Below are 24703 nucleotides of genomic sequence, written 5' to 3' on the forward strand. Positions count from 1 at the left end.
AACATTCATCGTCATAAATAAGCGACCATACACCTCATTTTGCTTTGTATGTTTCAAATTCTTACCGGTGTACATCACTTTTAGTCTCCTCGAATTATAACGATTATACTTACTACCAGCATTTGACATTCTCGTTCCAGTTACGGCACTGTTGTTAGATTAATAGTGGATGTATTAGTGACAAATCTATTTAGATAATCTCATTAAGTAAATTATTTCAACAATATTCAAGTAGACTTATAGCATAGGTAGTCCTCTATCCATTGCTTTGGATATAGTCTTCATTCATTCACCTTGTTGACCAACGTGTACACTTTTACATGAGGTTGTTTATGGCAGAAAGTGCAATGTAGTAGTTTGGACAGATTGCTTTTCCGTTAATGCCGAATGTCCATTTTGTTCTTGCATGTCTGTAGGTTTGGTAATGGTTACAGCGTAGACGAAAGATAGAATTTGGTCAGAACGTAATAGTTGCTGTTAGCTTAGGGGCGGACTGAGAGTAGTAAGGACCTTTGGGCATAACTGTTTACTGGGCCCCTTAGCATTGATATCAGCAGAGTGAACATGTAGAGTATGGGCCCCTCAGAGCTCCGGGCCTTCGGGCAGTGTCCAATTGACAGACAGCTCAGTTCGCCCCCTCTAGTCACTACATTCAAGCACAGTGTTTTTGGACTAATAAAGTTATTGATGCTGCTAATATTTGTGTGTGTGTGTATTTTTTTTTTTCATCAACTGCCAAGCTATCCTAAAAACGCATCAAATAAGTTGTTCATTTCAGAAGTTTGGTGTTGACAATAGTAACTAACCTAGCAGACCTTGGGTACAAAACAATAAATAAATTGATAAAGGATTGAAATTGCTTAGTACTCATACCTTTTTGAAAGATATTATTAATCAATAGAGAAACAAAACTATTGTAGACACCTTTTTCTGTGATTCAGTTTTATAATTGATCTTATTCTGTAAAATATAAGACTACATCTTAATTTACAATCTGCTATGTGTGTCTCTTCCACTGCGATAAGAACAACCACTGCTACTATGAATTTGAAAATTCTATGATACTCCTATCTAATCATCTCATTTACAAGGTAGTGAATTGGCAATTGGCAGAATCAGGGCATCAGACAAAATACAAAGTTTGTGTACATAATTTCCCCTCTTCAGACTTAAGTGCTGCTGAAATAGACTACAAAGACAACTTGCAATAGACTTGAACTCCTCTTGTCTGATGAATTTGTCAATATTTTAACCACTTATCCATTTATCTCTGCAATGACAAATTTCAAAGAGAGCTCCTTCATTGTTTCTCAATCTGCTTGAAACAGTAGGCATATCTCCATCAAATCACACTATTGTTTTCAAAAAGGACTCATGAGATAAAGTAGTTTGAAAAATAAAAGTGGGTTAGTCACTACTGGAATGTCTTTGATCATCCTAAGGGTTTACTTGTTTAACCATCCTGAGGTTAAATGGCAACCACCATCTCTGCAATGATATCTTCATCATCATCATCATCATCATCGTTCGCTTTCCATGCTAGCATGGGTTGGACGATTTGACTGAGGACTGGTGAAACCAGATGGCTACACCAGGCTCCAATCTGATTTGGTAGAGTTTCTACAGCTGGATGCCCTTCCTAACGCCAACCACTCAGAGAGTGTAGTGGGTGCTTTTACGTGTCACCCGCACGAAGGCCAGTCAGGCGGCACTGGCGACAGCCACGCTTGAAATGGTGTATTTTATGTGCCACCTGCACCGGACCCAGTCCATCGGCACTGGCAACGATCTCGCTCGAATGTCTTTTCATATGCCACTGGCACAAGTGCCAGGGAGGCAACGTTGGTAACGATCAACGGCCACGCTCGAAATGGTGTAAATCACACTATTGTTTTCAAAAAGGACTCATGAGATAAAGTAGTTTGAAAAATGAAAGTGGGTTCGTCACGACTGGACTGTCTTTGATCATCCTAAGGGTTTACTTGTTTAACCATCGTAAGGTTAAATGACAACCACCATCTCTGCAATAATCTTTTGGAATTTATACTTGTACATTATTTGAATGTTGAGTAATGACCAAAAGAATACAATCATGAAAACAAGCAGCTGAAATAGGATTCCTCCAAAGGATCTTTGGAGTAACATTACTCAACAGGGTGCATAACTTGGAGACCAGTGAGTCTCTCCAGGTTGAGTTGCTACTTCTCCCACATTGAGAAGACATGACTCTGGTACAACAGACATGTGGTTAGAATGCCACAGAAAAGGATTGCATGGCAGATTCTTCTAGCCAAGCTAACTGGCAGGAGACCTAGGAATAGACCAAGAACACAATAGTTGGATAATACTCAATCTTGGTCTCAGTTGTTCACATTTAGGAATCCAGCAAGTAAGTTTAATGATGGTCGCTTCAATAGGACCCTATGGAAGACTGAGGACTTTAACCCCATGCCTTGTCCATGAATAGTGGGTGGAAAAGATGAATGAATGGATATTTTCAACATTTATTGGTACTCATTCAAGAATTAATTTCATAATTTCTTTATTTTAATTTTTTTTTTTTTTTGTCACAGGTTCACTCGATGAAAGATGTTAAGTCCTCGATGTTCTAATTTAAGAAACCATCTGTTATTTTCCAAGTTCTAAAACATATTTATAAAGTTACTTGAATGGTTTGGTTCAGAATTCATCCAAGAAGTAAAGTGAACATGTATAACTTCCTGCACTTGGAATTAAGATGGTTATCTCGATGCTATCACACAAAGCACCATGAAAAACTTGTATTGAGACAAATTACAACTTATTTGTCTAGTTTGACTAGTTCTCTTTCTTCAAAGGACACTAGACCAAATGGCAGAGAACATTTAGCAGTAGTTCCAAAATATCACTCAACATGGATTCAGCCAGAAGGATTTGACACAGGAATCAAAGTTTACAATACTTTGACAAAACAAAAGGAAAAATTGATCTTACTTCGCAAAAACATTGCTACATGGTAGGTCGGACATGTTTGTTGTTATTTCACCAATTTTTTTTGTTTGTTTTTACATTGTTCTATCAACCCCTTAATCGGATCTGTTATGAAAAGAACTGCCCATTTTGTATATTTTGGATTACATTGTCTAGTGTATCTTTGCTTTTTTTTTTAAGACAATACAGTTTGATTTGAAGAGATATTTGGCTGTTAGTGGCCATTCTCAAATTACTCAGTCCAATTCTCTTTACATAGGTACCCTAGGATAGAAACAGCATAGCATTGTAATATTGGTTTGCTGTTAGTGTTAAGAAGGGCATCCAGCTGTAGAAATCATGTCAAAATTTACAGTGGTGTTTGGCACAATTCTCTGGCTCACCAACTCCTGTCCAATCCCTGCCAGCATGGAAAATGGATGTTAAATGGTGCTGATGATGATACTCTGAATTAAATTATAATCACAGGGAAAATTAGCTGCAATAGACTGATGTGATAACTGGTATTTTATCCCAGAGAATATTTGTCTCTTATCTGTTTGATACATAGATACAGAAATACTTTTGCAATAGACTGTAGTGGTCTATGAAAAGACATAAAAAAGAAATCAGTTTGGAAGGTGTGGTGATCAGTTCAATGTTTTGGTTGTGGGGAAGTTTCTGAAGAACATGAGTTTGGGGAAGATTAGTTAAGATATTTAATACAGTATCTGTATAGTGGAAGAGATGAAGGTGCATTGAGGTGTTGTGCTTTATCTCTAAGGTCAGCTCTGATCAAGCAGACCTTAGATTTTCCATATTTGACCACCTCAGTTTGTTTTCAAACAACATGTATCTTGGATAGCATTGTTTAATAGTAAACCAAACATGCTACCTAGTTTAATATCCTTTGCCTGGTCTTTGGATGCTTTTAGTAGAGTTCACTTTGTTCCAAGCATTCAGACCCCTACAATGTTTTTCCTTCAAACATTACCCTAGAGATAGCGAAGCTGGGCAACCAGCTTCATTATTAACCTCATTGATTTCAGAAGGTCTGAAAAGATCAGGAACACTATCCCCTCCTCCTCCAAACTTATCTTTTATCTCTTCTCTTCTTCCTTTTACTGGTCTCAGTCATTGGACTGCAGCCATGCTGGAACACCATCTTGAAAGGCTTTAGTCAAATAAAATGAACCCAATATTATTTTTTAAATCTGGTACTTATTCTGTCAGCCTCTTTTGCCAAACTGCTTAGTTGCAGCGATGTAAACAAACCAATACTGGTTTTCAAGCTGTGGTTGGGGGTGGGGACATGAACACAGAAATGTGCATGTGTGTGTGCATGCACACACACACACACACACACAATGGGCTTCCACAGAGTTTCCATCTACCAAATTCACTCACAAAGCACTGGTCAATCCAGGGCTACAGTAGAAGACACTTGCCCAAGGTGCCGCTCATTGGGACTGAACCCAAAACCAGGTGGTTGCAAGGCAAACTTCTTAACCATACAGTCATGCCTAAATAAAAATAAGATAGAACAATTTCTCTCTTAAATCATTATTTCTGAAATATTTCCTTTTTCTCTTCCTAGGTACATTTGTGGGCCCACAGTCTATGACAGTGCACATTTGGGACATGCCAGTACATATATCCAGTTTGACATCATCCGTCGTATTTTGACAAAGATATTTGGAATCCATGTGATCCGAGTTATGAGTATCACTGATGTTGATGACAAAATCATAGACAGAGCTAACAAAGTAAGTCTGTGCCGCCAACTGTTTCAATTTTATCACACAACTTTCCATTTTTTTTTGTTTTTGTGTGTGTGAGACAGAGAGAGAGAGTGCCACTTACACATAAATGCAAAAAAATACATAACAACTCATACCTTTACTCACTCACTGACTCTCTCTCTCTCCCCACACAAAAATGAAATGCATCAGTTACCCAATTAGAGTTTTAGTGGGAAAACTTGCAAAGGAAAAGTGATGTTTTTTTTTCTAAAACACTCAATACCATTTGAAATCTATTCTGCAATCTGGGATTAATATATCCAGTGATTTTAAGAGGTATAAAAAAGATATTTTGCTTTATACTTTTACTTGTTTCACACACACACTAACACTAACAATTTTTTAGAAGAATTTTGTATCATTCTTTATCTCTCCTGACCAGACATCGTTACCACTAATTTCTATAACCATGTGCATTTTCACTTATTCTTTTCAAGCTTGTTTGAATTTTCAGTCTAATGTAATCCACTCTTGAAAACGTATTTCTGCAAAATGTTATCTAAAACTATGGGTAAAGAAAAGGGGCTAATGCAGTTTTGCCCCTCACTTTCAAAGATGCATTTTTTTGAAAAAATTTCTTTGGATTCCTAGGTTTTATTTAGATGTTGGAGATTATGGGAAAAAAAATGGTAAAGGTGCACTTGTTAAAATTTAGCAAAAGATTTTCCCTGTGAAGTTGGGGGTGTGGTGGTGAAATTTCCATGGATTCCACCCACCCCCTCTCCGTTTTCCAGACAAAAAAATTGTTTTATGTCATATTAGGTCACCATAATTCATTCATCAAAAAAAAAAAGCATTTTCCAATAATTCCAGGAAGGGGGTGAAATTCCCAAGGGTTCCACCCACCCGTTTTCGTGGCAGAAAAAGTGTTTTTTGGCATAATAGGAGCTCACCATAACTCATTCAACGAAAAAAATATCCAATCATTCCGGAGTGGGGGGGGGGGGCTGTTCCCCCTCCCCACCTTTTTCCGAACCAGAATAAGTGGTTTGCAGTATATTAGGAGGTCAGGGTAGTTGATTCCACATGAAAAATCCAAGGTTTATTTGTTTTTGAGTGAAACTCATAGGAGTGTGATTGTAAAAATTTACCAAAAGCTTTAATATACTTCCAAAATGGGACTTCATCCATGTGCATCCACGTGTGTGTGGGGGGGGGGTGCAGTTACTGCACAAGGAAAACATTTATGGAAATGTACTCATAAAAATTTTATTAAAATGTTATCTTTATATGCCATGTTTGCAATTCTCCATAGAAATGATAGCAAAATGTGTCTCAAATCCAGACTCAGTGACAGATTGATCAAGTTAGTAATGTTTTAACACTTTTAGTAACAACATATCCTCTCTATAGCCCCATATATGGGCTAGGGCCAAAATTTGATACCACAGCCCCCTAGAACCTTCCCCAAGTAATGAGAAACCTTCATGCCAAATTTGGTACATATTGATCTAGTGGTTTGACCATGCGTAGAGGAGACGCACAGTCAGTGAATTTTATACATATGTAGATATAAACATACACACACACACACATACATATATATCGCATACACATAAAGAATTTATGTTAATTTACACTAGTAGATACACATACACAAACATGCACACACATATGCACGTGTATGTGTATATACTGGTGTAAATTAACGTAAATTCTTTACATTATTAATGTGTAAGAGATAAGGAAGTTCTCTGAAAAAGTGAATTTAGTTCAATATAAACTCACCTATTCAGCAAACAGAGGTCACTGAAATGAGTATCTGGTTAAGTACTGGAGTTGATATGAGGTGGAGGTTAACTCAAATATTCTTTTTCTAAACAAAAGCTAAAAAATGGTGCCACTCTAGCATGTGCTCTACTTGACTATTTACACTTTAGTTTCCTGAATAACCCTAACCCAGGTCAGGTCATTTTGCAGCATTTATGTAGATACTTCAGTGGACTGCATGCTAAAGTAGCACCAAAAGGATTGTTAGCAATGTCAAAACTAATTGAAATTCACTTTTCTGTTGTACTTTAATTAGCTGGGAACTGAGATCAGTGAAGTGTCTAAGAAGTTTGAGTATGAATTTTTCCACGATATGGCCTTGCTGAATGTCTTACCACCAACGTATCCAGCACGAGTCACCGACCACATGGACAGCATTATAAACTGCATTCAAACTATCCTACAGAAAGGTTTTGCTTACAAGACCCCTGGTGGTAAAGGACCTTCATGAAGTTAATCTGTTAATTTAAATTGAATATTTGTCTGTATTGTTTGAGAAAAAAAAATTATGAGTTTTTGTGAGTAATTGTTGGTCATTTAACACTAGGTCAGCTGTGCTTAGGCAGACCTATGGACAAAAGCATTCAAGGCATGATCATTATTTTCTTTGTGGTACATGTAGCCTTGTTTTTCTTTGATTCATTCATCACTGATCCATAGTACGTTCCATTGTGAACCATATTATGCTTATCACAGATTGACCTGTGATAACATGGGTTGGCAAGCAATTAAAGATTTTGCTTGTACCACAGAAATATGTCTTGGCAACCACCCATAATGTTCAGCTCCCGAGAATGCTCTGACAATAGCTTGGGTTTACTTGACCATACTACAAAGCTGTGTAATTTTTATACAGATTTACTTGTATCCATCAAGATGGGACCAGCAAACAGAAAAAAGTACAAAGGCATTTGATCCTAACAAATAGTGCAGACAAGTTTATTCTCTGCAGGAAAAGGTAGAAAGGATCAAGAAAATACTTTACTGTGGGTTACAAGTTTTTACTGTTCACTGTATATTGGTCTCTAGATATGAACATCATCATTGTTTAATGTCCACTTTTCCATGCTTGTATATGGCATTGGGGTTGATGCATTCAGCTTATCCCCACCCCAAAAAAACCCGCCAGCCTTGTACCAAAATTTGAAACCAATATTTTGATCAGTTGTAGGGGTAGGGAATTCGTTTTTAACTTCAGAGGAGTTGTTGTTCTTTGCAGAACGATGAGCTTTGTTTTAAAAAATCTAGGAAATGCTTGTCAGTTATTCTTTGCTTCTACTGTTGCTTAGAGTGGTAAGCCTCCTTTTTTTCCTCATGATATCTATTTATATTTTGATCAATTAAGCCAGTTAAAGGTACTAGTTATGAGTACATAAGTGCCAATGATGGGTTGTGAAACACCAGCCTTTTGGTTAGTTGTTTGATTGATTCTCTGTGAACTTAATCTTTTTTTTTTTTTTATGAATTTCTTCATAGGAGCTGTTTCTCTCAATGAAAACTGCAATAAATTACCTTTCAGTGATGTATTACATTAATTATGATACAACATTGATGGCTGTTTTAATTCAATACTACTTCTATTGAATGTAACATGTATATAAATACACATGCACATGTATAATTATTATATTTTGTTTCCAGGAAGCGTTTACTTTAATGTTGAAGCATATCCAGACTATGGTCAGCTGCGCCAGAAACAGGAAATATTTGAAGAATCAAGTTAGTATTTTGGAAATTCTTTTTAGGGTTCTGGTCAACATGTTAAGTTGAAGGTTGATAAAATGAATACCTATGCTTGTAAAAAGACTAAAGGAGTAAAAAAACAAATCAAATATACCACTCTCAAACTACTTGTCTTATTTCTTGAAATTCTTCCAACTAAAACAGTTCCAAATTTCATGCTTCCACACTCTGTTGGAGTAGAGTGGTTAGGCTTAAAAAGAGGATTCACTGTCTAGGAACCCAGGGTTTCTGTGTATAATGTCAAGAGCCCCTGTCAAATCAGTGATTGATAACTTTTATCATTTACTTGCTTCAGTCATAAGACTGAGGCCATGCTGGGGCCTTGAAGGGTTTGGTCAAGCAAATCAACTCCAGTCCTTACATTAAGCCTGGTACTTATTCTATCACTCTCTTTTGCTGAACTTATATTTTAGTCAGGCACTGATTCTATCAGTCTCTATTGTCAAACTACTAAGTTACAGGGACATAAACAAACCAACGCCAGTTGCCAAGCAGTAGAGGGGACAAACACACATGTATATATCATAAATTGGCAAATCTACAAAAAAGCACCTTGAATATAAGACATTTCGTTTTCTGTAATTTCTTTCCAGCTCATGAAGGCAAACATAGCTCACTGGATTTTGCTCTATGGAAAGCCACGAAACAGGGGCCTTCCTGGGAGTCTCCTTGGGGTAAGGGCCGACCAGGATGGCATATTGAATGTTCTGCCATGGCAAGGTCAGTGAGTTTTTGATGTGTGCATGTATGGATTTTTTTCATATTATTATCATGATTATTAGTTCTTGTAGTACATTAGGAGAAAGTTGGTGCAGGTATGGCTGTGTGATGAAGAAGTTTGCTTCCCAACCCCATGGTTTCAGGTTGAGTCCCACAGCATGACACCTTGCTAGCTACTATACACCAAGCTGACCAAAGCTTTGTAAGGAGAATTAGTAGAAGGACTGAAAGAAGCCCATCGTGTTTGTACATGTATGTTTGTGTCTCTTTGTCTTCACATTGAGTAATAGTTGTAAATGAGTGTCACTGTCATACAAGCAGTATCATTCATTTCCAACATAATAAGGCAAGGTGGCCACAATTAGAACACTTTTGATCTTCGTCTACTTAATCAAGAGTCAGCCTTTGGTTAGACAATATCATTGTCATCATCCATTGCTGAACATTACTGTCTCAAGTCCTAGAACTCATGGGACCAGTTATCCAGTCTCCACGGTGTAGAAGTGATCAGAACATTCCCATCGAACAGGACACCAGTCCATTGCAAGGTTACTCGTTTACAGCTGAGTGGACTGGAACAATATAAAAGTAAGTGTTTTGCCTAAGAACACAACATACCACTTGGTTCACAAATTAAAACTACTATCTTGCAGTTGCGAGTGCAACACCCTAACCCCCAGATCATGCACCTTCACGCTAAACAATATGACAGCTGTCAAATGTTCATGCTCTTTATGTAAAAAATCCTACTATTTATTGCATTGTTTAATTTCAGCAAAATCTTTGGTTCCAACTTTGATTTGCACTCTGGAGGAGAAGACCTTATTTTTCCACACCATGAAAATGAGCTTGCTCAGTCCCAGACATATCATGGATGCAAACAATGGTGCAATTATTGGCTTCACACAGGTAAGAAATACATGAATGTGGCATTCCTATTGTAGTAAGACCTGATAAATTTTTTTTTTTACTGGAGCGCAAGTTAGTTGTTTGGGACAGACGCTGACCAGTTAAGCTGACGTTGCACAAATTCAAACAACTTCCGCTCAAGTTGAAAATGCACCTAAAAACAGTAAGCTGGGTTAGTTGCTGTGAAAACGTTGAACTGTTAACAATGTACTTTCAAGCTGCTCATTCTGTCAGCCTCATCTAAAACATGGAAAGTTACTTATTCACTTTCCTAGTCATTATGACTACTGGGTGAAGTTTTCTTTAGCAACTCTGAATCCTTGTGCCCATTTGTTCACTTGACATTCATTTCTTTTAAGCAGTTATGAGGCTTATTATATCCTGTTTGCTGAAATTAGCTTCTCCAGCAAGATTAGTATCTGCACTATGACATTTGTCCAGTTTTGTCCAATGGAATTGTTATCAGCTTCAGTCTAGAGACTTGGTAGATAGTAGTAAGTGAAACTGAAATCATTCATGTCATACAACGTTATTCCTACCAGATTGTATGTCTACATTATGATGTTTTGCAGTCACAAACATTTGTTCAGCGTTTTTGGAAACCTGTAATAAAATTGTTTCATTTTGAACACAAATACAATTTCATTGCCGTCTGATTCTTTCTGTGTAGCATCGTTAAACATCTATCTAACATTTCTTGCTAAACTATCACTGTATTTACCTCACCAAGTTATCTCTGCCACCACAGTATGCTACCCAGGATTGAAACAGACAAAAAAATCATAAACGTTTCTTAACCCTTGCATTACCATATTTCTGTTGAAATACATTGCCTTCGTTTTAATTAATTTGCAAAGTAATAATGAATTTAGTAAGGTGTGACTGTGTAGTTAAGAAGCTTCCTTCCCAATCATGTGGTCTTAGGTTCAATCCCACTGTGTAGTACCTTGGGCAAGTGTCTTCTGTCTCAGTACCCTTGTACTTAATTTTTAAGTCTGATACTTCTTTTTTTTTTTTTAGCTGAGCTGGTAAGTCGTAGGGACATTAACAAACCAACTCCAGTTGTCAAGCAATTATTGGAGCACGAAGACACACACATATATGCATGATAGGCTTCCACGCAGTTTCTATCTACCAAATTCACTCACAAGGCATTGGTCAGCCCTGGGCTATAAGAAGACACTTGCCCAAGGTCATTACAGTGGGACTGAACCTGAAACCATGTGGTTGCAAAATGAGCTCCTTAACAACACAGCCATGTCTGTCCCTATTGATGCTGATGAGAAGTAACAGCAGTGGATATTTTGGTGAACATGATGCCAGTCATAAAGTGATTTTGTTAAAGACAATGTTGGTGATGATGATTATGAATTTTGTTATGATTTTTCTTTTGTTTATTTGAGTTTCTTAAAGGTTTTATTACTTAATAGATGATTTATTTTTATCTTTCCTTTAGGTCATCTCCATATTAAAGACCAAGAGAAAATGTCAAAATCTCTAAAGAATGTTGTATTGATATCAGATCTTCTAAAGACCTACACAGCTAACCAGTTCCGTTTCTTCTGCATGCTTACTCATTATCGCAGAAGTAAGTTTTCAAATCTCTTATGTTGCCATCATTATCATAATTTTTCCCCTCCATACATTCTCCATTCCTAATGAATTGATTACCTACATATTTCACTTAATTTTCTATGCAACCAAGATTGTGGAAATGGTTTGATAAAATATCTATAACTTAATGTATGTGTATGTATATATATATATATATATATATATATATATATACATACACATACATTAAGTTATATATATATATATATATATATATATATATATATGTATGTATTTATAGATTTATACCAAAATTTGGTAAAAATATTGTATCTGTTATCAAACGTAGCAAAATTCTCACATGTGAGTTTTTGTATGTATATCGATTTAAATAAGGGCTAAAAGATGATCCATTGTAAAAACTTTATTATGACTTATGATCATTTCGATGCAATATCCAGATCAATTCATGCATATTATAAAATATGGAATATTATATCTCTTCAGGGTCAGATTAATTCATAGCAGACAGTAAAAAGAAAAATATATATATATATTATTAGTGTTGACCGTCTGGCATCTCGATATTTATGTTGTAATGAAATTTTGATGAAAATTTTAACATATAATTACGAACACCTTCAGGTTATTAAATGGCTTCATATTTCAGCCGAATTTCACTCAGTAAGTTCGCCAGCATCTAAAAAATATGAATCACATATTTTGCCCAAGGTCATCACAGTGGGACTGAACCTGAAACCATGTGGTTGCAAAGTGGGCTCCTTAACAACACAGCCATGTCTGTCCCTATTGATGCTGATGATAAGTAACAGCAGTGGATATTTTGGTGAACATGATGCCAGTCATAATGTGATTTTGTAAAAGACAATGTTGGTGATGATGATTACGAGAATTACAAGTGTCATTTTGGTAAACTAAAACAGAGTTATGTCCCTTCTCCATGGGCACTAACTAGAGATTGTTTGAGCCAATGACTAGCTAGTCATTCTCAGCTTACCAGAAATAGGAACCAAATTTCTCTCAAATCATACATTTCCTTCTTAAAACAAGGACACTTGAGTTAATGTACTTCTAGATACGCTGTGTATATGGAAAGCATTTATTAAGAGATCTGCTCAATGGTGAGGGTGGTGAAAGAAAAGAATTAAATACTATTTGTTTAAAACTTAATGTAATGATTGCTTTGGGTTAAAACCTAAGCTGTAGTAATCAAACTGTTATTTCAAATCTCTTTATACTCTTTACTGGCCTAATACTCTTGTCATATTTTCTCTGAACCTGTATAAACAACATGAAGCATGTCGAAATTAATGACTTAACAAACGCTGAGAAATTCAGTTTATACTACATGAGAATGACATAATCTGTTATGTGAAATTACTTAGTCTTTCTGAGATGAACAGAGTCTATATAGAGAAATGATGAACTTTTTATGGAGAAACATAGTTGATGTCTGCATGTAAAAGCTGTAAAAAAAAAAAGTGTCATATAATTCCAGGAATTGCTTACCATAAGGAATCAATTGAGAAAGCATCAAAACTTCTCACCCAGATTGAATCCTACCTGCAGAACTCTTCAGCTTATATCCTGGGACAGAAGAACTGTAGAAATATCAGTGAGTCAGAAATACTATCAAAGTAGGTATATTTGTATGTAATACACACATACACTTGCATGTATGCACACATACACACACTCCTAAGTACCCACATATACACATAGATGTACACTTGTCATATATACCTGCACACATACTCACATGAATGTATTCTCATAAACATTTGAAATGACCTTATAGTTTAGATCATATAGACTCAGACTTCTATGATAGAAGGCAGGGCATCCAGTTGTAAAAACAATTACTCTGACAGGAAAAGCTACCCCACTTGTGCAAGTCCAGAGGTAAAATACAGCATTTATGAAAAAGTATGTATGTATACTTGTACACAAATTTGTGAGTTTGCAGATATAAGCACAAGCATGGTTGTGTGGTTAAGAAGCTTACTTTGCAACCACATGGTTTCAGGTTCGGTCCCACTGTGCAGCACCTTGGGTAGGTGTCTCCTATTATAGCCAGCCACAGGCCAACTATTGCTTTGTGTCCGAATTTGGTAGATGGAAACTGTGTGGAAGCCTTATATATATATATATATGTATATATATTATATATATATATATATATATATATATATATTGCCTTCTAGCACTTGTTCTAGTGGCATGTTAGAAAATCATTTGAGCGAAGTCGTTGCCAGTGCCGCTGGACTGGCTCCTGTGCAGGTGGCATGTAAAAAACACCTTTTTGAGCATGGCCGTTGCCAGTACCGTGTGACTGGCCCTCATGCCGGTGACACATAAAAGCACTCACAACACTCTCGGAGTGGTTGGCGTTAGGAAGGGCATCCAGCTGTAGAAACTCTGCCAGATCAGATTGGAGCCTGGTGCAGCCTTCTGGCTTGCCAGTCAAATCGTCCAACCCATGCTAGCATGGAAAGCAGACGTTAAACAATGATGATGATGATATATATGTAATGTATATATGCATGTGTTTGCATTTCTGCCACCTACCATCAACATTTGACAATCAGTGTTGGTTTGTTTAAGTTCCTGTAACTTCGTGGCTCAGCAAAAGAAACTGATAGAATAACTACTATACTTAAAAAATAAGTACTGAGGCTGGTTTGTTCAACAAAACCTTTCAAGGTAGTGCCCAAGCATGGCTGCAGTCCAATGACTGGAACGAGTAAAAGATAAATCAAAACTAGCAGAATTATAGAATAATGTATCTTCCCTTTCTGCACATCACTATGTCCTGTTGTAAGATTTGAACCCAACCTCTGTACCATTGAATTTTTAAAATTTTATTTTATTTAATGTATATATGGATATTAGGAAAGGCATCTAGTGGTAGGAACCCTGCCAAAACAGGTATGGAGCCTGAACAGCCATTCAACTTGTCAGCTCCTGTCAAACTGTCCAACCAGCATGGAAAACAGACATTAAATAATATGATGATGAGATGCAGGCATGGCAGTTTGATCATGAAGTTAGCCTCACAACCATGTGGTTTTGAGTTCAATCCCACTGCGGAGCATTCATTGGGTTGACCAATGTCTTCTGTGTAGAATGTCATAGATGTAAACTATACAGGAGCCCATTCTGTGTGTGTGTGCGTGTGTTTATGTAGATTTGATAAAATAAGCACTGGTTATTGTTATGAATAAGTAAACTCTTGGAGGAAGAGCCACAGTATGTCCATAGTCCCCAAAACCTACTAACTTAAGCCCTTCTCTCCCTATAGAACATAGACCATCAATGGCTTTTTTTTCCCCACTGTTCATGGCTCAGGGCTATCTTTCCTCTTTTTAGTTTTGAATTGTCAGCTGTCCTTCTGTAACTTCTACATTGGTCTGTTGACCCTATGCAAACTCCTTTTTACCTCTGACCTCCTTCCACTGTTCTTGACTCTGGGCTGTCTTTTCTGCTTTTCTCCTGTTAGACCCCTACTTCTTCACCTGCAACTATTTTCCTTTGGGGTTTTGCTGCATCATGTCATAAATGTCCCTGGGGGAAGGCCTCCTCTCCCAGTTCTTATTGGTTTTGAATTGTTATTGATGCTTCTATAATTTTGCATTTTTCTAGATGGAAGTGTTAGTCCTATGTAAATCAATTTAAGGTGATCCATTTTAGTCTGACCTCTCCCCTTTGACCTGTTGAACATGGAAGATCCTACCAATGTGCTTGCACTCTGCTGGCATAGCTCTTAGGGTCACTGTGGCACACAAGCCATCACGCCACAAGAACTGGACCTTGTGGTGAAACATGTAGCATGACTGACAACAGTAAAACAATAGAAGACTACTGTGCCAAGATCTAGATTCAGTGACAGAATCATGTACTGTAACTAAAGAAAACAGGTTGTACCTATGCACTTGCTTGACCTGCAAGAAAAAGCAGCCAAAATTCCTTCAAATCACATCCTGCTGTCTTAAATGATAATTTAGACAATGCAATCCTTGATATACAAAAAATACAGGATGACTACAGTGGACATCTGTGATCAGAGAACTGCTCAATCAAGATTGACCTTAAGAACACCGTCCCCAACAACAACAACAGCAATAACCATATACAAATGATTACTTCCACCACTACTGCACTACATAGCAATATTAAGCTTCTCCATACAAACACAGAATCCTAATTATCAGGCTTTGTGGGGTTTTTTCTCCTCTTTTAGGCTGGATCAATTACAGACGTCAGTGGGAGAAGCTTTGTGTGACGACTTTGATTTACCCAGGACGATAGCAAGCATCATTTCATTTGTGCAATTCATGAACAATGAACTTACTCCAACACAGGTAAAATATCAATGAAGTGTTAGTCATAGTAACAGTATTATTTTACTTATTATTGTCATAGTGGAGACGCAATGGCCCAGTGGTTAGGGCAGCGGACTCGCGGTCATAGGATCGCGGTTTCGATTCCCAGACCGGGTGTTGTGAGTGTTTATTGAGTGAAAACACCTAAAAGCTCCACGAGGCTCTGGCAAGGGATGGTGGTGAACCCTGCTGTACTCTTTCCCCACAACTTTCTCTTACTTCCTATTTCTGTTGTGCCTGTAATTCAAAGGGTCAGCCTTGTCACACTGTGTCATGCTGAATATCCCCGAGAACTGTGTTAAGGGTGCGCATGTCTGTGGAGTGCTCAGCCACTTGCACGTTAATTTCACGAGCAGGCTGTTCCGTTGATCAGATCAACTGGAACCCTCAACGTCGTAAGCGACGGAGTGCCAACAACAATTATTGTCATGCAGCTTTTTATCTCCAAAAAAGGAGAATAAATACCACAAAGTAATTTTGTTTTCAGACACACCAGTTTATCAGTTTTTAACATTGATGTTTACATCTTTCACTTATACACATCAGTGGAATATATATTCATTCAGTTTTACGTCCATTTTTCCAAGTAAGTGGAGGTTCATGGTCTAGTAGTCGGGGTATTGCACTCGCAATCATAAGATTTCCAGTTTGGTCTCCAGACTGGACTGTGCAATGTGTTCTTGAGCAAAACACTCCATTTCATGTTGCTCTGATTCAGTCAGCTGTAGAAGAGCTCCAGCAGTAACTGGGGCAATTAACCCAGCAACAAATCAATGCCTTTTACAAGTCTTGCATTCTGAATATTCCACCCTTCGGGGTCATACTACTAACTACTTATTTGTAATTGGTAAACATAACTGGAGCAGGTCATATCTAGTTTGCTATCCAGTCTTTAATTCTTTAACTTGTTTCAGTCATTTGACTGCGGCCATGCTGGAGCACCGCCTTTAGTCGAGCAAATCAACCCCAGGACTTATTCTTTATTAGCCTAGTACTTATTCTATCGGTCTTTTTTGCCGAACCGCTAAGTTACGGGGACATAAACACACCAGCATCGGTTGTCAAGCGATGTTGGGTTACAAACACAGACACACAAACATACACACACACGCATACATATATACGACGGGCTTCTTTCAGTTTCCGTCTACCAAATCCACTCACAAGGCTTTGGTCAGTCCGAGGTTATAGTAGAAGACACTTGTCCAAGGTGCCACGCAGTGGGACTGAACCCGGAACCATGTGATTTGTAAGCAAGCTACTTACCACACAGCCATCTGTTTACATATTACTGATGGTTCTGATGCCAGCCACAGTGGAGGTTAATGGCATTGATTTAGTTGTATGTGGGCAGAGAATGTATGAATGAATGATAGTCTACTTTTTGGGACTCATTGGGAATGGATAGTCTCATTTCAAATTTTGTGTAAGTTGTTATCTTCTTGAGTTAACAAAATAAATATCAGTCAAGTACTTGAATCATTCTGTTAACTGGACATATTTATTCCAAAAGAGATCTCTGGTCAAAGTCAAACCAAGAAGTCAGATTCCATAGCTTTCTGGAAGATCAGCTCTGCCCATAGCAATGAAGAAAAGGAGTGGATGCCTGTGATGACTAATTGACAAAAGCTTTGTCTTGCCAGCATTAAAAGTTATCAGTCAGTCACTACTCCATTCCATGACCACACAAAGATTATTCTCAAGAAAAACACACCATTCAAGGCTGCTAGTTTTATCATGACATGATTAGATTGGTATCATTGGCGTAGAGGGCAAGTTTAGAAATAATATGATCTGGAATGTCATTGATGGAAAAGAGAAAAATAGTAGGACCAAGTACAGAATTTTGAAGTACTCTAGCATTGATAGTATATGAATCTGTCTTCTGGCTATCAAGAACCACATTGATTCTGCAGTTTGAAAGAAATGATTTGATGATGTTAAGAAAAGGCCCAGACAAACCATAGCCTCTGAACTAATGGATCAGGCCAACATGTCACACTCTGTCAAAAGCCTTTGAGATATCAAGATCAATGAGTAACTTCACCGGAAGAGTTAAGTGAATGATAGAAATGGTAAGATATGATAGTGAGAACATCAAGAGTAGACCTAGATGTTTTGTTTGTTGGCACTCCGTCGCTTACGACGTCGAGGGTTCCAGTTGATCCGATCAATGGAACAGCCTGCTAGTGAAATTAATGTGTAAGTGGCTGAGCACTCCACAGACACGTGTACCCTTAACATAGTTCTCAGGGATATTCAGCGTGACACAGTGTGACAAGGTGGACCCTTTGAATTACAGGCACAACAGAAACAGGAGGTAAGAGTGAGAGAAAGTTGTGGTGAAAGAGTACAGCAGGGTTCGCCACCATCCCCTGCCAGAGCCTCGTGGAGCTTTAGGTGTTTTTGCTCAATAAACACTCACAACGCCCGGTCTGGGAATCGAAACCGCGATCCTATGACCGCGAGTCCGCTGCCTTAACCACTGGGCCATTGCGCCTCCACAGACCTAGATGTATGAGAACCATATTGGAAATCGGAAAAAATTCCAGAAGATTCAAGGTGCCTGATCAAAGCCATGCTAATAATGGATTCAAAGACCTTACTAACTACAGGAAGATAACTTATAGCCCTACACCCAAAATTTGTGGACTTGTTCCAAAATGAAATTACTATAAGAAATCTTCTGTTCTAATAAACTATTTTCCTTTGATCTACTTCATAGTAATCTCTGATTCTTTTGTATCTCAGGACCCGTCATCTTCCAGTCGCAGTACTGTTGCTGTTGCAGTTGCATCTATGTATGTTTCTGAATTACTGCAGAGTTTTGGGATAAACTTTGGTAAACAAACGGTAAATGCCTTTTGTAATATTTCATTATATTTCTGTAATATTTTAATATTTTTTATAAAGGTGGCAAGCTGGCAGAACCGTTTGCATGCTGGGAAAAATGCTTAGCAACATTTCATCCACCTTTATGTTCTGAGTTCAAATTCCACCAAGGTTGACTTTGCATTTCATCCCTTTTGAGTAGTGGGATTGATGTAATTGACTACCTCACCCTCAAATTTGCTGGCCTTGTCCCAAAATTTAAAACCAGTATTTTATTATATTTCATATATTTTAAAACTTAAGTTTTATAAAAATCTAAGAGTATCTGTGATATGATATCTTCGCTTCGATAGAGTAAGAGAAATGGCAATAACTGTAGAATATTGCATCAAAATGTTTTACATGATTTAGTTTCAGAATTTTCAGTTCCAGTGTCAAATAATCTCATGTTTGACTCTCTAGGAGTCAGTAAAATAAGTACCAGTAATATTCTTGAATCTATTGATAATACCCTTATCCTTCAAATTCTGATCTTGTGTCTGAATAGAAAAACCTTGTTTACTCAAATCTATGTAACCTCATTTCACCTAACTGTCAGTAATATGTATAAAATTTTTCTGCATAACCTTTGGTAATGAGCTCATCTCCAGCATCTACCCTTCATCTGTACATGTATACTTACAACTCACATATGAAGATGCATGTTGACTATATATATGTGTGTGTGTGTGTGTATATATATATATATATATATACACACACACACACACACACACGAGTATTTTAATACTTCGCTTAGGCATAGCAATATTAATAACCTGGTGTCAATGTACATATGTCAATGTACATATGCTTCAGAATAAAGCCCTTCCTAACGCCAACCACTCCATAGAGTTTACTGGGTATCTTTTACGTTTCACCAACCCGGGTGCCTATATCTATACACACACACACACACACACACACACAATGGGCTTCTTTCACTTTCCATCTATCAATTCTACTCACAAGGCTTTCATTGGCTCAAGGCTATAGTATAGAAGACACTTGCTTAAGGTGCTACGTAGTGGGACAGAACTCAAAACCATGTGGCTGGGAAGCAAACTTCTTACTAGTCAGCCCCACTTATGCCTATGCTGATGTTAGAAATTTTTGTTGTGTACCCCATTTAAAGACACCCACCTGTATGTACCCTGTCTTGTATCTCTTGCAGCAGGAGACAGAGTCCAGCAGTGATCTACAACTGTCTCAAGTCATTAACAGTACAGTGAAATACAGGAACAAAATTCGACAGTTTGTTCTAAGCCCTCATGAAGATATATCGTTTGGCAAAGGTAAGTAATTTATCACCACCACCCCTACTTTAATGACTTTCATCATCACTACCACCACCAATACCACTATCACTACTACAACCACTATTACAACCACTAACACCACCATCAGTATCACAACCACTACCACCATCACTACAATCATCACTATATTCATTAGCTTCATCTAGATTACAGCCACGACCACCACTGCTATCACTACCACTACTACCATCACTATTACTATCACTATTCACCACCACTGCTATCACCATCACAATAATCATCGCTATATTCATCACTACCACCACCATTAGGAGCACTCCGTCAGTTACGACAACGAGGGTCCCAGCTGATACAATCAACGGAACAGCTTGCTCGTGAAATTAACGTGCAAGTGGCTGAGCACTCCACAGACACGTGTACCCTTAACGTAGTTCTCGGGGATATTCAGCGTGACACAGAGTGTGACAAGGCTGGCCCTTTGAAATACAGACACAACTCATTTTTGCCAGCTGAGTGGACTGGAGCAACGTGAAATAAAGTGTCTTACTCAAGGACACAATGAGTCGCCAGGAATTGAACTCACGACCTTACGATCGTGAGCCAAATCCCCTAACCGCTAAGCCACAAACCTTCACACCACCACCACCACCATTACTACGACCACTACTACCACACAATCTCTCACCACCACCATCACCACAATCTTCACAACCACCACCACCACTATTACCATAACTACAATCATCACTATATTCATCACTACCACCACTTCTATTGTCATTAACAACTTAAATAAAAACAAAAAAAACGAAGAATCATCAGTAGATCGTACCTTAAGAAAGGTGGTTTATTGTCTGTGACCCATGAATTTATCTCTAATTTCACCCACCACCCTTAAACATTTCATATTTTCATGTCTGTTACAAACTATTTTAAAATTCATTGAAATACTCTTGTTTGTTAGACATGACGAAATTCTTTCTTTCTTTCATTCCAGATTATGAAGATCTCAACAAGAAAGAAAAGAAGAAACTAAAATTCCAAGCTCTCCAGCCTCTAATTTCTTCTTCTGATGATATTCGTAAAGAATTTGCAGCCATGGATATACAAATAATTGTAAGATTGATTGTTCCCATCAGGCATGAGTGGCTATGTGGTTAAGAAGTTCATTTGCCAGCCATGTGGTTTTGGGTGCAATCCCAACTTGAACAAGAGTCTTCTACTATAGCACCAGGCCAACCAAAGTCTTATAACATGGATTCATTAGATGGAAACTGAAAGAAGCCTAGTGTGTGTGTGTATGAACCTACCTACCTAGCCAGCTGGGTAGCATCATTTGAAAGCTACAACATTGCTTTATTCCCTACAACAGTAGGGTATAACAACATCTGATCTGACCGATACAGTGATATGTGTATACAGTGGACTTCTTTCAGTTTCTATTAAGCAAATATGTTTGTATGTCATGTCCACATCATTTAACGTCTGTTTTTCCATGCCAGCATGGGTTGGACAGTTTAACAGAATCCAACAAGCTGCAAGGTTGCATTGACCTTTAGTGTCAGTATGTGTGTGTGTGTATATATATATATATAATCACCATCATTTAACATCCGTTCTCCATACTGGCATGGATTGGACCAAGTGTCAGTCATCTGTTTTGGCATGGTTTCTACAGCTGGATGCCCTTTCTAATCCCAACCACTTGGGGTAAAGTCAACCTCGGCAAAATTTGAACTCCGAACCTAAAGGCGGACAAAATGCCAGTACGCATTTTGCCTGGTGTCATAACGATTCTACCAGCCTGCTGCCTTAAACAACATAATATTAAGAATATTCATTGTATGCGTTTAATTACTGATAAAAGTAATGCTCCCTATTTAACAATAATTTCATCCTATATTTAGAAGTTCTTTCATTTTTCTGTTTATAGGATTATCAAAATGACTCTTCATGGAAAATTGTGACAACGAAAAAGAAAAAAGAAAATTAAGAAGTTGAACATTAGATCTTCAGACAAAAAAAAAAAATACTCGCAGTGTGGAGTTTATGACCCTGCACATTCTGCTGTTCAACTTGGTATCCAGATTTTTTTTTTCTACCTTCCTGGTAAAGTACTTGTCAGATCTTGGAATTGATTTAAATTTTCCTATAAAGCATCCTGGATGTGAATTGAATATTAATAGAAGTGACAAGACAGAAGAAGAAATGCATAAATTAAAATAAAAATTATAAAAATACAGGTAATATTTTTAAATGAAACTGTGATAATAAGAAATCAGTGATATGAGAGATTGGCTGGACATAAAATATATGAAACTTGGCTAATGTGCATAAATCTAGTTATTTATTTGAAAGCCTCATCTGTGAAGATTGCAGACAAAGTGGAAACCTCTTATTTTTCTTTTAAATAAACAGAAAAATAATTAAGACTACATGCACATGCACACACATATACAGACACACACATCAATTTCTGGAACCTTCAGTTCCAAGACCTTTCCAGATTATTGATTTTCCCAAACTAAGGGTGGTCATCTCTAAATTAAATAAATATTACTGTACCTATACATTAGTATAAATGATACAATTTTATTAATACTGTACTGTGCAAGGTACTGTGAAACAGGGCCACACAGTAAATTTGTCTGGTGGCTGCAGGAATTTGAAGTTCCTACTCATAAACTAATGCAGATTATAAGAGGTTCTAGACCACCAGTGTCTGGAAAGTCAGTGTTGTGTGCCTTTGTGTATATATTCATCTATATATACTTATGTATTTGTGTGTGTGTAATGGTAGCATATCAGTGTATAACTAATTTGCATATTGTACATTAATCAGCAACATGATTAATTAGATAAAATACGTGTTTATATAGGACACAGCATAATTTAGAATACCTAAAAAAAGAAATTCAACAATGGATAGTGAGCTGTAGATTTTGGAAGAAATCATTGGAATAAAAGATGTTTTGTTTCATACAATTAATGATGTTTCTTCATTAGAATATTTTTTCACAAAAATTCACCACCAATAATAAATATTGTAAGAAGAAATATTTGTATTTTTATGAATAAAAAAATGTCGAATTTTTCCCTTTTTATGTTACTTGTTATTTAGTCATCATCATCACCATTTAACATCTGCTTTTCTGTACTAGTATATGCTGGATGGTTTGACAGGAACCAACAAACCAGAAACCTGCACCATGCTCTACTGTTTACTTTGCCATGGTTTCTACAACTGGATGCCCTTTGTAAGGTCAACCACATTACAGTTTGCACCGGTGCCTTTTATGTAGCACCAACATTAATGATGTCACAAAGTAACTTGCAAGGCAAGTCGCATCCGTTAATACTACACACCCTCAAATGAGAGGTTTTAGTATTGAGGGGGGTGGATTTATGCCAGGTGATGTAAGGTTGAAGTATAACAAAGGGACAGGAACAGATGTCTTGCAATAGAAGAGGTACATGGCTACCCGAGCTGGAAAAGAAAAGAAAGTGAAGAAGTGTCAGGGCATACCCTCAAGTTACAGAGAACGGAACATAAGGGAAGCGGTTCAGAGGATTTGACAGGAGGAATGGATAGGTAGGTTTGCAAGAGTGTCAAATGAATAAAATTTAAACAAACAGGTTATATTTAATACAGTTAGATATATAACACTATTATGTTGTCAGTTAATGGAAAGATTATGGGGAAATCATTTAAGGGCTGTGTTTTGGGCATCTGTTGACCTTAATCTAAACCTAAATGTCAAACATTCCTTAATTCTGTAGTAAGTGTTTAAACTTGGAGGACTATACTGTCCTTGCAGTCTCATTAAAATAAGGTGGACTTAACCATTGGGAGTTATGTGAACTGGTGACAAGACATGAATTGCTAGCCTCTTGATTGGTGTTTAGTACCAGCTTAGTTGTGATCTAACAGTCCTCTGATCAAAGGTATTCCAGCCATAGCCATCCCTCTTATTTTTTACAATCACAATATACCTAGGGCTTGACAATATGTTCTGCCAATAGTACAGTAGGATGAAATTTGAGGGAGATTTGACTGCTATTTCTAACAGATCAAGTGGCTATTTGGAGGTTTGCTTATGAACTTCCTTCTTGTTTGATAGTTTGGTCCTGTGTCAGTTTAAACATTAGTCTTCACTGACGAGCCAATACAGGATTAAGATGCATTTGCTCAACTGCAAACCTATCCAATCCATTTCAACAAAAATATACACCATGTAATATATGTATGTGTGTGTATGTATGTATATATATATATATATATATATATATATATGTGTGTTTATATATATATATATATATGTGTTTATATATATATATATATATATATATATATATGTTTTTATATATATATATATATATATATATATATATATATATATATATATATAGGCGTAGGAGTGGCTGTGTGGTAAGTAGCTTGCCTACCAACCACATGGTTCCGAGTTCAGTCCCACTGCGTGGCACCTTGGGCAAGTGTCTTCTACTATAGCCTTGGGCTGACCAAAGCCTTGTGAGTGGATTTGGTAGACGGAAACTGAAAGAAGCCCGTCGTATATATATATATATATATATATATATATGTATATGTATGTGTGTTTGTGTGTCTGTGTTTGTCCCCCCACCATCGCTTGACAACCGATGGTGGTGTGTTTACATCCCCGTAACTTAGCAGTTCGGCAAA

The 24703-nt window shown here is 37.3% G+C and overlaps 1 protein-coding gene across 11 annotated transcripts in view; it reads left to right on the forward strand.

Annotated features, from left to right (window-relative positions):
- Nucleotides 1–23095, forward strand: part of LOC106880572 (putative cysteine--tRNA ligase, mitochondrial) — a 32938-nt gene extending 9843 nt beyond the window's left edge. For all 11 annotated transcript variants that reach the window (XM_089361701.1, XM_089361699.1, XM_014930591.3 and 8 more), the window contains 13 exons: nt 2574–2995; nt 4547–4715; nt 6778–6955; nt 8163–8240; nt 8858–8984; nt 9760–9893; nt 11350–11481; nt 12967–13105; nt 15709–15829; nt 18602–18703; nt 19896–20016; nt 20999–21117; nt 21935–23095. In XM_089361701.1, the coding sequence (XP_089217827.1) occupies nt 2670–2995; nt 4547–4715; nt 6778–6955; nt 8163–8240; nt 8858–8984; nt 9760–9893; nt 11350–11481; nt 12967–13105; nt 15709–15829; nt 18602–18703; nt 19896–20016; nt 20999–21117; nt 21935–21994 (1806 nt within the window). In that variant the 5' untranslated portion in view covers nt 2574–2669 and the 3' untranslated portion in view covers nt 21995–23095. The remainder of the gene's footprint in view (nt 1–2573; nt 2996–4546; nt 4716–6777; nt 6956–8162; nt 8241–8857; nt 8985–9759; nt 9894–11349; nt 11482–12966; nt 13106–15708; nt 15830–18601; nt 18704–19895; nt 20017–20998; nt 21118–21934) is intronic.
- Nucleotides 23096–24703: the final 1608 nt, after the last annotated feature.

The sequence above is a fragment of the Octopus bimaculoides genome, chromosome 13 (assembly GCF_046866305.1).
Source record: "Octopus bimaculoides isolate indiv1 chromosome 13, ASM4686630v1, whole genome shotgun sequence".
NCBI lineage: Eukaryota > Metazoa > Mollusca > Cephalopoda > Octopoda > Octopodidae > Octopus > Octopus bimaculoides.